Source organism: Limulus polyphemus, unplaced genomic scaffold (assembly GCF_000517525.1).
Source record: "Limulus polyphemus unplaced genomic scaffold, Limulus_polyphemus-2.1.2 Scaffold1042, whole genome shotgun sequence".
NCBI lineage: Eukaryota > Metazoa > Arthropoda > Merostomata > Xiphosura > Limulidae > Limulus > Limulus polyphemus.
Window position 1 is genome coordinate 7,240 of NW_013666652.1, and position 15,805 is coordinate 23,044.

The window sequence follows — 15,805 nt, forward strand, 5'->3', positions numbered from 1 at the left end:
AATGTTTACGAGAAATTAACAAACAACAGATACGCAACAATACACCATTTTAAATTACGGATTTATCCGCACAATCGTTATGTTAGTTTTACATCTTTTTATTTACAAACTCGCCATTAACATTTACTAGGTGGCTCGTGTGATGCCCGTTTGCCAATTGAAATTGAAAGACGGTTTGTTTGTTCATATGTGCAAAGCTGCACGATGGGCTATCTGAGCTGTGCCCAACTATGAGTATCGAGACCCAGTTTACAGTAGTGTGACCGCTCGGACTTTCCGCTGAGCAGCTACAGGAGATGGGAAGGCGGAAAGACGGAAGCAATAATATCCATGAATGAAAACAAATACAGAAACAAAATTATTTTCATTAAACGAAATAAGCGTTACTAAATTGGTTTAAAAACTACAAAAACAGCACTAATATTACCATAATATCACTCGTAATTTACGAACAAGACATAGCTAGAATTAGTATAGATTTGTTTCTTTACATCATACGCATGCGCATTTTTGCCAAAGTGATGGGATTTGAACAAGATGGAACCATACCGCCTTTTGAAATTTACTGATAGGCTTTAATTTTGGCAGTATTAGTTAAACTTATTGTGAATATTACTAGGGATTAGTAATGCTACATTCATATATGTTCTAACGTATATTTTGACAGGTGTATTTTTTCGGTAGTAGAGTGGAAACGTAGCAAATCTGCGTAACGTAAGCCTAAGTTAGTACTAGGTATTTATAATCAAGAGTAACATTACTACTGTTATTAGGCTTAAGTCTGTTAATATTTTCATTATATTTTCAGGTATTGGTGCTTTTGATCTTTTTCCCACTTTGTGTGATCCTGTGATTCCATTTATTTTCTTTTTCTACATTATTCTATTTGTATTAAGTTACTCTATCTTATTCTGTTTAAAATTTAAATCTCTCTTATTTGCTTCATCCAGTTAATTTCTTAAACTTAAACTGGGTTAAGATTAAGTTTGCTTAGTTAGATCAGATGAGAAATAGTTCGGACCTTTCTCAGTTTCTGGCATTTTTTTTTTTTGAGACGAAAATCAGTTGAAGTAACCCCCTCCCATGTAATGTTTCTAGCAGTCTGAAACCACGACTGGGGTGAAGAGGGTTTGGGTGACCTCTCTGAGCACCTCTGGTTTGTTCATCTAAATGAAAAATAAAATACCTACTAGTACTGCTGAAAAAACGAGGCTTAAGCCTACTTATGTTTTTTTTCAGTCATTCAAGGTTCTCCTTTCATTCACACTCTTCACAAAAGTAAAAATACAAACCTGTCTTTAGGATATCATCGGCTCCGACTTTCTCTTAAGCTAAAACTTAAAGTAAGCTGTAAATTATTTGAATGTTAACCAAAAGCATAAGTTTTTGTGTAACATTGAAGTGTTTAAACTGTAATTGTAAAGTGTTGGCCTCCACTACTGCTGACAATTCATTCCAGTCTAAATGGTGTAGTGAACTTAAATGGCTTACAAAATTGCTTTATACCGATATGAGTGAGTATAAATTAAAAAATAATTAAGTTAACCCTTTCCATGTGGGTAGGGGTCGTGACATTTTGTCGACTGACATTCAAAACTTTATTAAGGTTCCATTTTATGAATGCATGTCCATACATTTGGAATCAAGTTGTAGTCTTATAGCTCAAGTTTTAGTACTATATATTATTTAATTTCTTAATTCAATAGAAAATATTAAAAGAAATAGCTAAATAATGATTTTTTGTGTCACATGGTACATAGTTTTCTTTTGCAAATGTGATTTAAAATATGTAGCAGGATTATCAGTTAGACACGATTCAAAGGTCAATGAAACAAATAAGTATAAATAATGTATACTTTTATGAGATTTGAGCTATTTAGAATAAACAGTTGTGGATTTCCTTTACAATTTGCAGTCATTCTAGAAAGAAAAAAATGTAATTTAGAATTATTCCTAATTTTTTTATGGTGTTTACAAACTAGGTCAAATCAACCAACCCCATATAGAGTTAGGGTAGAGAAAATAACAGATAAAATATAAAGTTGATCTAAAAAAAAAAGTCTGATATTTCTTTAGAAGGTTTTAGAGATCAAGCAAATGAAATTTGACAGTTTTCAGATTAAGAAAAGTATTTTTAATCATAAAATCTTTAATTAAAATACATAATTTTGTATATGAAAGCTTTGTAATGTTTACTGACAGACAGCAAAATTTCTTGAAGATATGCATACATTTTCAAAAGTTATAGTATGACTAATGGTTACTTTAGTGGTTATTTAGTAAGTGCAAGGCACCTAGCTCCATAGTCAAATAGTTAACCATTAAACTATTACTGTTCTGTACTGAGTAATCAATACTGCATTTCAACAAATAACATTAGTTACAGTTTTATCTACCACAGAACATCACATGATTGTTTGACTAAAACTAATTTGGCTGCAGCTAAACTATTATTCCCCCAGCTTTTTGTTTTAACACCAAAAATTGGCCATGGGGATACAATGTACCATTTGAAAAATAGGTGAACACTGCAGTAAGTTGAAATCTTTTGATAGATAATAAAGCTAAAAGTGTATGCAGTTGCAGTGTTTCAAGTGAGACCAAACTTTTGATTTACATATTTTCATTGCATTTATGATTATAATACATTTTTCAAGTTGAAATTACAACAAACTATTATTTAAATGTTATAGTTTATAAATCATATGAATAAACTTAATATGGTCAATCTGCAAAAAAAGTAAAGTAGTTGTAGTTGTAGCCATACATAATTGCATTGTGTTAGTTACGTCAAATTTAATTGTCATTGATTCTGTCATGTTTCCACCAAATAATTTTTACATAGCTATACTGCCTCCAGTTACAAAATTTAATTTCATTATCATGTTTGGTTTACATGTAGAAATGGAAAGCAATTGAATAGTAATTAATAACCTAAAATGTGTGCTTTAGATATGTTTTTTTTAATTAGTAAATAGTGAATTTTGGGTTAATCTGAGATATAGGTATGAGCTTAAAAAACTTGAGTCTGAGATTACATACAAAATTACAAGCATTCCCCCATTTGTAATACTGTAGTTGAGGGGAAAGAAAATCATTGTATTTCTCTCCTAAGAGTTCAGCTTTGTCATTATAGAAAACTTCTAATCTTTTGCAACTGAATACTTCACTTTAGTAAACCTGTTTTTAATTATTGTTTTTTGTGAAGGTATCTTCTTAAAAATTCAGTTTAAAATAGTCTTGTTCTGTATGGGGACATTGATTCCAATTTGACAGGGTAAAAGTCTGCAAATTAGCTAATTTAGTTTTTTGAACAGAGTGGTCATCCTATGAAATAGATGCCTTCATATGTGGTAGGCGCACAGGATTGGGAGAGTTAGAGATGGCTTGATGGATTTAATGAGACAACCACAATGGGCTGAATCTCCCCTTCTTCCCTCAAACATTATGTTAATAGTACACATCTAGTATCGGTATCCTAATACTACATTATTTCAGCAGGAAAAACCTTATTTTTGTACCTAGTCTAAATTACATTTTTGAAGAAATCTTTTTAAAATATTTTATAAGGTGATGTATCTAATTTAAAAAATTATACAACAAAGTTTTATGCTATGTTCAGTTGGTAAGAAACAAAAGTGATGGACCTTCTCACACACATACAAATGTTTGTAATTATATGTTTGTTTTTTTACTTCATTCTCACAATGTAAGTATAAGAGATGTGAAGTTTTTTGATAGCTTATAATATTCCCATTACTAGCTGAAACTAGAAAGTGAAAGTTTGTATCTACTGTCAAGCGTTAAGCTTTCAATTTTAAGGATTTAGTGTTGTTTAGGAAGAAGAAACATCAAGATTTAATTTTTATTATTGTGTTAAGATTCAGCTGAAGATTTAACACCTATTTTTAATGACCTATGCTGTTCTCCTTATATTACTAGTACTGGAAAAAATGTGTTACCTTTCAATTTAACCCATCAACTTAGTATTACTTTAAAGTTTGTTTTTCATCCTGAGGTATTTCCTTCATAGATAATGTGTGTGTGTCTATATATATTATAGAAATAAGTAAACAGCTTACCTGTTTGATTTTATACTTTTAAGGCAGAATTGTAAGATTACTTTTGTTCTGAAGTTTTAGATAAATGTTTTAAAGTGCATTTATTTTCATTTACTAAAAAATGCCTATACAAGGTCCTTCATAATTCTGACATGGTACTTCCCTCCATTTACAAGATTGGCTATTCTCTTTCAGTGATGCCCTCTGTATGCAAACTTTTTTTTTTATGCATGCCACAAGCTTTCTGTTCCGTCCTATTGGAATTGAATGATTCCAACATGTCTCTCATGTAAATCATGATGCTCAGATGTGTTCATTTTTGTTTGTTTAAAGTTTCATGTTTGTCTTTAGTATACTCATGAAGTGATCTTCGTTTATTTTCACTTCACTTTAATCCCAGTTTATTACAGTTGCATTGTTATTTATGCTTTTGGTTATTGGTTGACTCTTCCTCATTATTTGTGTTATACCCAGCAAGAAAAAAGAGCAGGGTAGCACACATGCAGCTTATTATCTTTAGGTCACATGCATAATACTTTACATGCATGTTTTTAAATAATATGTCAAAGCCTATTAGTGTAGCCTATAAAGTTTAGTATACTCTAATCCCTTTTAGTGATGGCACATCACGAGAGACAAATTTAGCATGTAATGCTGTTTGAATACAAGAAGAGAAACGATGCCTCTAAAGGCACAAATAATATCAAAGAAGTTTATGGAAATGTTTTGAACGGTCATAAGTTTCAACAATGGTTCAGCAAATTTCGTTCAGCCTTAAAAACTGTGATGGCAGGAGCTGACATGATGGAATTAATATTGATGCTCTGAAGACGCTTGTTGAGTCTAACCCAAGGCAACACACTCATGAAATGGCCCTGGAATTGCATGTCTCTCATGAAACAATAGGTAAACATCTAAGGAATATGGGAAAACTCCATAAAGAAGGTGTTTGGGTGCTTCACGAACTATATGATGATCATCATTTCTGATGTGTGAATGTTGCTTCATCTCTTCTGGCACGTTTGACACAACACAAGATTATGGAGTTGGGTTGGGAAGTTCTCCCCACCCACCATATTCTTCAGTTGGGGCACCGTCGGATTACTATCTTTTTCACTTGTTGCAACACCATCGTAGTAGGAAAATGTATGCAGATTTGGAAAGTGTTAAAGAGGACATTGACATGTTTTTTGCTTCCTAGGCAAGTGATTTCTTTAATCAGGACATTAACAACCTGAATGTAAGATGGAAAATCATCATCAATAAGAATGGAGACTATTTCATTAAATAAATGTTTTGTTTTGATATATAAGTTGTTCGGGTTTTTCATCTAAAAAAAGTGATGTAAATTTCATAACGACCTAATACATCAAAGTACAATACATCAGGACTTCTGTGCGACTTCTGCCTCAAAAAACTTATTTATTTTGTTAAACACTAAAATGTTAGTAGCTATAAAAGATAGTTCAAGTACAATCCTGCCAAAACAAAACAGCAACAAAAAATTTAAAAATAATAATTATAAATTACCTTGTTTTTCATTTGAGAAAGGATTGGATGCAGTGGTTTCATTTAGCAATCTTAGCCCTCTTATTTTCAAGCTGCTTTAACTTCTGTTTAAGAGATGGCATGATGCCTTATGAAACTAAGAAACAAAATGATATTGTCAAAGCAAATTTCTACAATTACAATTAGCCCATGCTTCATTGTCTTGCACTTGGCATGCTCTATTAGATGCCAGGTAACCAGATGATTTAGGGGATTTCACTTTTGATGCAATTGACATCTTTAGTTCTGCATTCATGACACATAACTACTTTCAAATTCCTTTTGTAACCAGTAGATGACCTAAGGAGGTTGAAACATTGTTACTTCTTTCCTGCATTAAATAAAACTTTTCTATACCCATATCAGCCATTTATTCTATATATAAACAACTTGTGCCTAGTGGATTAGAAAGGCAGCATGGCACAGCAATTGGTCAATGGATAGGTTAAACAGGGTAGTGGGAATCTCCTGTAAGTCTGACCCATGCCCTATTTTCCTGCCTTAGTCTTACTCTCACAACTCTTTTATGATACCTTTCTACCATCCAACTCCTCTCTGAGGCTCTCCACTGAAATTCTGAGGGGTTTTCTGGGGACATCCTCTCCCTTCTTTCCTCCACATTGGCTCTGGCTTTACATACATGGTTTCTCTGTTGTTGGGACTTTCTAGCCTGTGATGCACCTTATCTTGCTTCCATTTACCACTATCTTATCTTTGTGATTTACGTATCGCCCCATTTCTGGACCTGAATCTTTGGAACCTCGAGTTGCATCATTACAACAACAGTGTACACTTTCCAAACTTATTACCTTTTTGTCTCAGTCGAAGCCAGATATGACACATGTTACTGTTTCCTGTTCCTCCCCTTTCCAATCACTACCTGTCCCTTCTTTTCATGGTGCCTTGTCTCATTGTTTTATTCGACGATGCTTGACACATTGCCAATAGTATTGGTGACTATTTAGTGGGAAGTGGGCTTGCTGATTTTCTTTATCACTGGCATCCTTTCGTCAAAGATCATTGGGTTCTTCAAGTATTATCAGAAGGATTTGTGATATAATATTTTTCTCCACCACCTATGTGTCTTATACCTGTTTCCTTCCCTCTGCCTCTGGATCCCATAACCAGCCAGTGTCTGTCAGAGGCTGTTCAGGAACTACTATCTCAGCAGGCCATCAAACCTGTTCTACATCCTTTACTAGGTTATTATTTCAGACTCTTTGTTTTTCCCAAGAAAATTGGGGATGGAGGCCTGTCATCGATTTGTACTGCCTCAGTTGCTTCATTCAACTGCCCCGTTTTACCATGGAGTAATTTCTCACCCTATGGTGGGTGTTTTCTCTGGGCTCATGGATGACCAAGCTGGACATCGCCAATGCTTTTCTCCACATCTCTATATTACCACGATCTCATCTGTATCTTCTGTTTGTCCATCACAGGGTGGTTTATCAATTTTGCTCCCTACCCCTATGGGCTTGCTTCCACCCTTATGTTTTCTGTTGGGTGGTCAGAGCTTTTGCTCACCATGCTCTGGGGTTGCGATTCCACCATTATATGGACGACTGGCTTTTTCTAGCTCATTTCAAACTGGAGTCGGCCAGCCACACTGATCAGCTTTTTCTAGTGGCTGCTTGGGTGGCCTGGTTAATTAAATTGGAGAAGTCCTTCCTCTGACCTACCCAATATTTCATCCATTTGTGTGTATTTTTTGACACTCATCTCAGTCAGGCCCAACCTTTTTTATGACTTTGTTCTATGGAATTGTTAGTTTGTCACACCCTTTCAGCTCCTTCACTTTCTGCTCATGGGGTTCTATTGCTTGTGGGAAAATGGTCTTCAATGACGTCACTGGTCCCCCCCCCTCGGTTTTGCTCATATGCGATCCCTTCAGTGGGCTCTTCATGGTCAATGTAACCTTGCTCAGTATCCTTGTCAGCTCCCGTTACCCTTCCTCCTACCCTGATGGATGATCTGCATTGATGGTTGGGTAAGGCTCATACTTTGGTGGCATCCCCCTTCCTCCTCATTGACTGGATCTACATCTTTTGATGGATGCATCCCTTCAAGGCTGGGGTGCATCGGTCAATCACCAGGAGGGTTTTGGTCATTGATCTTTAGATGAAAAGTTTTTTGCATATCATTGTCCTCGAGTTTCTCGTGGTACATTGGGTTTTGATTAATTTCCTTTCTCTCACCAGACATTGTCTGGTGATGTTTCATTCTGACAATTCTACGGTGGTACCATATATCAATCATCCAACCTTGGATCTACTATATTGGGCCCACATGCAACACATTCATCTCATTGCGTGTCATGTTCCGAGTGCTTTTAATTACATAGCAGATTATCTTTCCTGCCCCAAACAAATATATCTGATGGAGTGATCTTTAGATCTCTTCATTTTCCAGGGACTTTGCAGTTACCCCTCTTTTGGACCCTTCATCCTTAAGCTCTAGCTATTGCTGCCTTCAGCCAGGATTGGACCCACAAATTCCTTTGTGTTTATCCTCCTATCTGATTACTTCATCAGGTGATCTCTCTCATCCACACCACTCCATGTTGAGTCCTTCTCATTGCTCCTTATTGGCTAGCTCATCTGTGGTTTCCATGATTGCATAAAGTGCAACTTTTCCCTCCAGTACCTTTTCCTCTGTCTCCCTACCTTCTTCGCCAACCTTGGTCACAGGTTCTACATCCAACCATTCGCGTCCTTTGTCTTCACGCCTAGCTTTTATCTGGTCCTTGGCAAGGAAATAAGGTTTCTCCCATCAAGTAGCTTTTCTTTTAGCTTGTTCCATACATCCTTCTTCAATGGAGGTGTGTCAGTGCAAATAAAAAGTGCACTGCAGTAGGTCTGCAACTCTGGAATTTCCTGCTGACTGACTTACTGTGGCTCAAATGATGGAGTTTTTCACATGGATATTTGACCCGAGGTCTTCATTCTCCTTGCTCTTGGGTTATTGGCCTGCCTTATTCCATACCTTTTGTTTTTCTCAATACTGTCAAGTTTTGCTTCCCCTGTTCTTACAATGTTAATGTGTTTCTTCTGGATTTGTCGCTCTCCCCCCAGACAGCGTATTCTTCTGGACTGGGATAGTAATCTGGTTCTCCATTCCCTCACTTTACCTCCATTTGAACCACTTTTCATGTGTTACATGTTTCACCTTTCCCTTAAAATGTATTTCCTTCTCCTCTTAGCCTGTGAACATTGAAGGTCTGATTTCTGTGCCATTGATGTTTCACATATGCTTTAACACCCTACTTATCTTCTCCTTTATCAGGATTGTTTCTTCCTCCCTAAGACTTTGGTGGTTAGGGAGGGTAACTCCTCTTTTTTGCCTATTTTTCATCTCTACCCACATCTTGATCTGAATAGTCTTCTATGTTCAGTTCGTACTCTTCATTGATATATTTCCACACATCTTTCTTCCTTGTTTCCCGACTCTTTTTCCCTGGGCAGTCTTCCTCTGTTTGGGATCTTTCCCTTTCTACCTCACTATTTAGGTTTGACTTTTGATTATATTGGCTTATTCTTCTTTGAATTTGTTTCAGGTGTCTTCTCATGCTTTTTGTTGAGAAGAGGTGTTCCACAAGATTGCTTGTAGGTGCCTTACCTCATGATGTAATTGCTTCTTAAATTTGCCCATTCAGGAACGTACCACCTATGGACTGCATGGGTAAAACAGAAGAGGATAGCTGCCCATCCCTGCCAGGACTTGTATTGAATATTTCAGTATGGTCTGCTTTTCAGAATAGGGTTTCGTGGTCACTCGTTGCACTGTCTCAGGTGATGACATTCATTGGGACTGTCCACCGCATTCTATCCCCTTCTTCTTCTAGTGGGGTATGGGAGTCCTTATCACTTTCCAGTTCCAAACCACTGGGTTGGTTGACTGTGGAGACACCCTCCTGAATGGGTTCCACACAAAGATGGCTATAACCATTCAGTGCAGAGTAGGGCGGTGGAGTTCTGTGGATGTAGATGATGTGCTATCTTCCAATATGTAATGTACAGTCAAAGGAATGAAATGTCAAATTGCAGTTCTCCCCTTTGATTGGGAGCCCTCATCGTATCCCTGCATGGATGCTGGTACCCTGTGGCTGGGTTTTAGATTTAGGGTAGAACCAATCAACACAAGTTCTCATACATGTTTATGGTTGTCTATATTCCTCCTTCGATCATACTTCTTCTGTGTTGTGGGTCACAGTGGAGGTAAGGGGGGGATTGTTCTGGTTCTGTCCTTTTTTTTGCTATTCCTCATTGTATCTTATTTTGAGGATGTAATGTTATTATATAGACATACTTTCAATACCAGATGTCTGGTCCCCAGAACAATAAATTAAAGCTAACACATATGTCATGCTCAAGAGTCAGAGTGGTTCTAGATTCCCTCAGGTCTCTTGAACTTTAGGTGAAGACAGTATGGTCCTCATCCTACCCCCACGTGGATGTTGTTTCCCAGCATCATGGGTTTTGGATGTAGGTGACTTACCAAGTACGGTCTATCATGCTCTAGCGATTCTACAGCTAAGGGAGCATCAACTGTTTTACCCACTTTTGTACTTTGTGGGATTGAGTTACATATATATTTAAATGGTTAGTATCACTATCCTTCCACAGTTCTCTCCCAGTTGGATGTACTCTTCTATTTTAATGCCCTTATCTACTACACACTTCACTGATGGGCGAAGAGTATACCTGGTTCAGAAGTGATGCAGTTCCCTTCATCAGATCTTTGTATCTGACTCTTATTTCCATGAGTATCCTTTGGACACTTTCGGGGTGTACTTCTGTCATTCCCTCACACCAGTCTCGCCATCTTCTCAATGTTGGATTCTAGCTAATCTTGTGAGAGGAGGGAAGTACCATATCAGAAGTTATAATTTTCCTATACTGAAAATGTATTTGCGATAGATACTTCCCGGTGCTTACATCTTCTGCCATACCTTGAGGTGATAGTTCGGTAGAGGCGTATCGAGGGAGTCACATGTGTCACCCAAGTGTGTCATGCTCCTATTGGTGGAGAAATGATGCATGATGATTTGCATAAGAGACATGTTGGAATCATTTGATTCAACTGGGGGGTGGACAGAAGGCTTCTGTCATGCGTAAAGAAAAAAATTTCACATAGAGGTTAGCACTGGACAATAATAGCTACTCTTCTGAGTGGAGGGAAGCACCTATCGGGAATATATTTTCAGTATAGGAAAATTATAACTTTTTACTTATTAGCAAAATATTCTGTCTTGAAATCTTATATTTTTGATTACTTGATCATTTTTACACTAAGATTTCCTGTAGAAGGTGTCATACATTAAGGTTACATTTTATGACTTGATTTGAAGACAAGTTATTTAGATGAGAAAATATAATCTTTAGAAAGGATGACTTCGATCATCAAACTTCAGGCCCTGTCTGGGGTGAACGATGAAACTCCACATTGTTATCTTCTTCAAGTGGATGAATTTAAAGTGTTGTTGGACTGTGGATGGGATGAAAACTTCAGTTTGGGATTTGTGAAAGAGCTTAAGAAGTAAGTGGAATATTTAATGTAAAATCATGAAAAATTTTTAATGTGCATGTATTTGCAGATGCAATCACTGGTAAACAGTTTTACTCTTAGTAGGGATTCCCAGAGAATTATAGTTCTTGACCATGGTAGTGTGCGAGTACGAAGTTCCAGTTGGGAATATATAAATCTCCCATAATCAAAGTAGTAAAGTATTGTTTTCCAAACAACAAATGAAAAAGACTACAGTACTATTACATGCTGAATTTCCACTTTCTATTTCAAGGCAATCATACTCCCACTAGTTAGAAATTGGCATTTTTTTCTACATTTAGCAGTAACCAGTGGGTTAATGTTAGCACCAAAATCAGGGTGTTGGTTAGTGGGTGCTTGGCCAGTAAGAGTCAGTGATATCTTAGCTGTCATCATGCTCTTCATTGTTCTGGAAGTATTTTTTTTTGTATCTAGAAGAATTTTCTAGTTAAAAAACACACACACACATGATAGATTTAAACTGTTTATAATGTAATGTACTGAACTTTGTGGTCCTTATTTGATAAATCATAAGTTGATATTTATATATGTCTGAGAAATTCCAACCTGACAGTATGTAAAAAGAAAAATATCGGATTAATTGAACTATAAGGAAATGATGTGTTGCCTTCACAACAATTTACTTTAAATCTTAGCAGGTATGCATCTGTCAATCATGAAATCAATGGTAATACAAAATCATTCCTTCACTTTTGATAGGCAAATATCATACTTGATTTTTAATTAAGTATTTTAAGACATAAATAATACATAATTAACGAAGATATAAAAGTAAGACCTAAATACAATTTAACTTGTCTCTTACTATAACACATTTAGCTAAGAAAAACTAAGTGCTATTGTGGATAAAGCAGCCAACAGTACTATAAGATGATTGCATGCCAATTGCAAAATAACTGTTGTTGGATTATAGTATAAATTGAGCTTTTTCTAATGATTATATACATATATGTGTAGTAATCATGTGTATGTTAGAAAGCTCAAGCTAAAGCATAGAAGGTGGGTGTGGCACCTGTTAGGGGTTGACAAAATTTAATTTGTTTCTACTGCATTCAGACAGAGAACTTTGAAACTTATTTGTCAGTAGGGTAACCAAACATACTTAATGTCTTGATGTACATTTACATTATTGGTGTTATCTTAACCCTATCGCTATGGGTCACAGGTCAAAGGCCATGTCATTGTGTTTGTTGACTTGCATTAAAAATTTTATTGAACTACTATTTTATGAATTTATCTCAGTACATTTGGTAACAAACTGTATATTATAATTCAAATTTTAGTATTATACATTATTCAATTTCTTTATTTAAAAGTGAATATTAAAAAAAATTAAACACCTTTTTTTTTTTTGTACGTCAGCTGGTATGTTGAATGCAGCACTGGTTTAAATTAGATGTTTGTGATGCCAAAATACAAAGTAAGTATTAAAAAACGTTTAAACATCAATTTTTGTGTGTCACCTGGTATTTTGAATCCAGCACTGGTTTAAATTAGATATTTGTCAAAGTACAAAGTCTGTACTTTCGTATGAATTATAAACTCAAATTACTGATATTAACAAGCTATAATACAAGATAAGAACTTTGTATTTTTTCTATATGCTGAGATATTGCTCATATAATGATTCAAACACAGTGACCCCGCTCACCACTTTCCATTTTTGGAAATGGTCCCATATATACACATATTTGTGTATATGACATGAGTAACCAATCAAAAGCTCTGAATGTCCCCTTAGTGACTTTCTCAGCCATTTTCAAGTGTTAGGACGCCATCTCGTTTTTTTGAAACAAGATTTCAAGGAGGTAGGTTGTGTATTTAATATGCTCGAAATTTCATATTTTTTAAGACCAAAATACAGCTTAGTTACTAAGCGTAATAAATTTTTGTGGAATTCTATTGCATTGATATAGTAATTTATGATTTTTTGATTATTCAACTGTGTATATAAAACCTAAAAAAATATTTTGTTTCATACTCCATGTGTGAAATTTTAAAAGACTTGGCAACCTATGTCAACCAGCAACCAAGTACAAAGGAAATAACTAGAAGATATAATTGTTTTCTTTACTTCTTTATTTACTGTTCTATGTTTTAAGAAAAATAAGATTAAGAACTTATTTCTAAATAGCAATATTCTATATACGTATATAATGTATAATAATTTAAATGTAACTCTATTTTACAGAATACTAGTTCTCTAAAACACAGCCAAGACAGGTCTCTTTATTAAGGCCAGTTTTATATTCTTGGATATGATAACATGAGTGCATGTGTGCCACATCATTGTAACTTCTGTATTTTTAGCCAGGCATGACTGGAAGGTCAATATAATAAAAATATTATACAAATGTATAATATCATGAGATTTAAGCTACTTAATTTGTAGTCATTCTAGAATTTTTTATGATGGTTAGGTCAGTCAAATTGACAGACTCAGTGTAGTTAGAGTAGAGAAAATAACAGACAAAATATAAAATTTTACAGAAAATAAGTATTTGAAATGTACTTAAAAGGTTTTAGAGATTACACAAATATTCTGAGATTTTTGGGACAGAGAATAGTTTTTTAATCATGACATGAAAATCACTTCGCATTCAGACTAGTAATAAAACAGACTCAATATTTTCACGAACAGAACTTTAGTAACATTACTTTATTAAAATATCTGATATTTTGTGTAGAGAAGACTTGTAATCATTACTAAAAGTCTTCCAAATTTTGTGAAGATACACATACAGCATTAAAAGTTATAGTATAAATATTTAATGTGTGCAAATGTGTATATGAACTTGTGCATTTTATTCCGAGCCTGTTGCAAAAGGGTTAAAAAAGAGTGAGATTTTTCATAGATCGTTGATCACATGACAACAAGACCCAAAGTTTTAAGTGTTTTTTTTTTATATTTCTTTTGAAATAAAGGAATTAAAACTTATAACATAAAACATACATTGTAGTGTTAATTTTATTCACATATGTTGGTAGTAAAGGTGATAAATTAAATTTTGAATATAACTCAGTAACTTGCATAGCAAAGTGTTTAAAAGGGTAGCTGGAGAGGAAGAGTTAATAAATTTTATTTGCTAGTTTTATTATTGAAACAAAATTTAATGAGAGCTACCTGGTGTGCTTCAGGCTGAAGCATGTCGTCATTATTTTCTTAATTTCTAAAGGGGATAATTAAATAAATTCTCAGTCTTCACTTCACTGTATCACATGACACTTTTTTCCCTTTGAATTGACCATTTTAGATTTTCTTCCAGCTGCCATATGATCTAAGTTTTTCTACAAATTTCACACTTATGTATATTCCCGAGGCAAAACCTCAGTTTGAAGCCTCCAATCTTGCTTTACTGAGATATATGCAATATAGTGAAACCCACATGCCATACCACTCCTAAATGAAACTGTCTTTTGAAAAATGTCATTAATTCTTTATGACATTTGCTGATGGATGATTTCTAACCAATAGAAAGAGAATGATTAAATCTGCTGAACGTGACAGGGCTTGTAACTGTTGAAATAATTGATTTTGAACAATTCCCTGTCATTTCCATTGCCAATGTTGGAAACTATGCTTGACCAGGCATTGATTTAAAATATTCAACCCATTTCTAGCTTAGTTAGAAAACCAGCTAAATTGTATTACTTTTAGAACATTGTATTTCATATGCATGGGAATATCTTGTATTTAAATTGCTTATTTGAAGTTTTCAAAAATTTCTCATCCCACACTATGATTACTGCGAAGTAGGCATACTGTTTAATGTGGGCTTCTGTTGTATGAGTATAAAAGCTTGAAAACAGGTAAGATTTGTGACAAAAGTACAAAATTTTTTGTTTTTTATGTATATTTTTTGTTTATTGTTATAAAAGTAACTGAAATGTAAAACTTGGAAACTTATTGTACAAATTGACTTGTACATTATCATTTGTAAGTTGTCACGTGGTGAAAACGTTGGCATGACTAAATGAGTAAAAAATACTTTTTTAGGGTGCAGGATATATAAATTCACTAGTATATAAATTCATGAAAATATGAGGTGGGGCATTATAAATATAGCACATACACAGTGCAGAAAAATAAATTTATGGATTATTTAGTTCTAATTAATACGGTTATGAAAATTATAAATTACAATATAACAATAGATTTTTACACCTTAGCAGGGGTGGATTCAGGAATTTGTAAAGGGGAGGGAGTCTAAGTAGAACTTTACTAGCACTACTTATAAATATATATTACTGTCATTGCATACCAGTAATTTTAGTAATAAAATCAACTAGATTGCCTAAAAAAGCAAATTCAAAGTTTTATTGGTAGTTACGTGATTTGACATGAAAATAAAAACATTCATAAACAAACATTTAAACTTTTTTATTTACAATTAAATAGTTGTAATTATTTTTTAATTATGTTTCAAAAATTTTTAACGTCTAAGCCTGAATTTATATTTTAGCATTTGTAAAAAGGATGACTGTTTTTCAGAAAATTTTAAGATGTTGTTACATGTACAGTAATACCACTTGTTTTTGTTTATTTTGGACATCAACAATATGAAAAACATTTTTCTTGTGAGAATTCTGACTTCTAAACAATGAAAAATTGATTCTTTAACAAATATGTT

General features: G+C 34.3%; 1 protein-coding gene across 5 annotated transcripts in view; it reads left to right on the forward strand.

The window, feature by feature from the left end:
- Nucleotides 1-496: 496 nt before the first annotated feature.
- LOC106461842 (cleavage and polyadenylation specificity factor subunit 2-like) overlaps nt 497-15,805 on the forward strand; it is a 63,964-nt gene continuing 48,655 nt past the window's right edge. Inside the window, exons 1-2 of one of the 5 annotated variants that reach the window (XM_022388916.1) lie at nt 497-714; nt 10,991-11,144. In XM_022388916.1, coding sequence (XP_022244624.1) covers nt 10,996-11,144 — 149 coding nt within the window. In that variant the 5' untranslated portion in view covers nt 497-714; nt 10,991-10,995. Of the gene's footprint in view, nt 736-790; nt 809-10,990; nt 11,145-15,805 lie in introns of those variants that run through there. The other 4 variants (XM_013921703.2, XM_013921701.2, XM_013921702.2 and 1 more) reach the window with 4 other exon arrangements.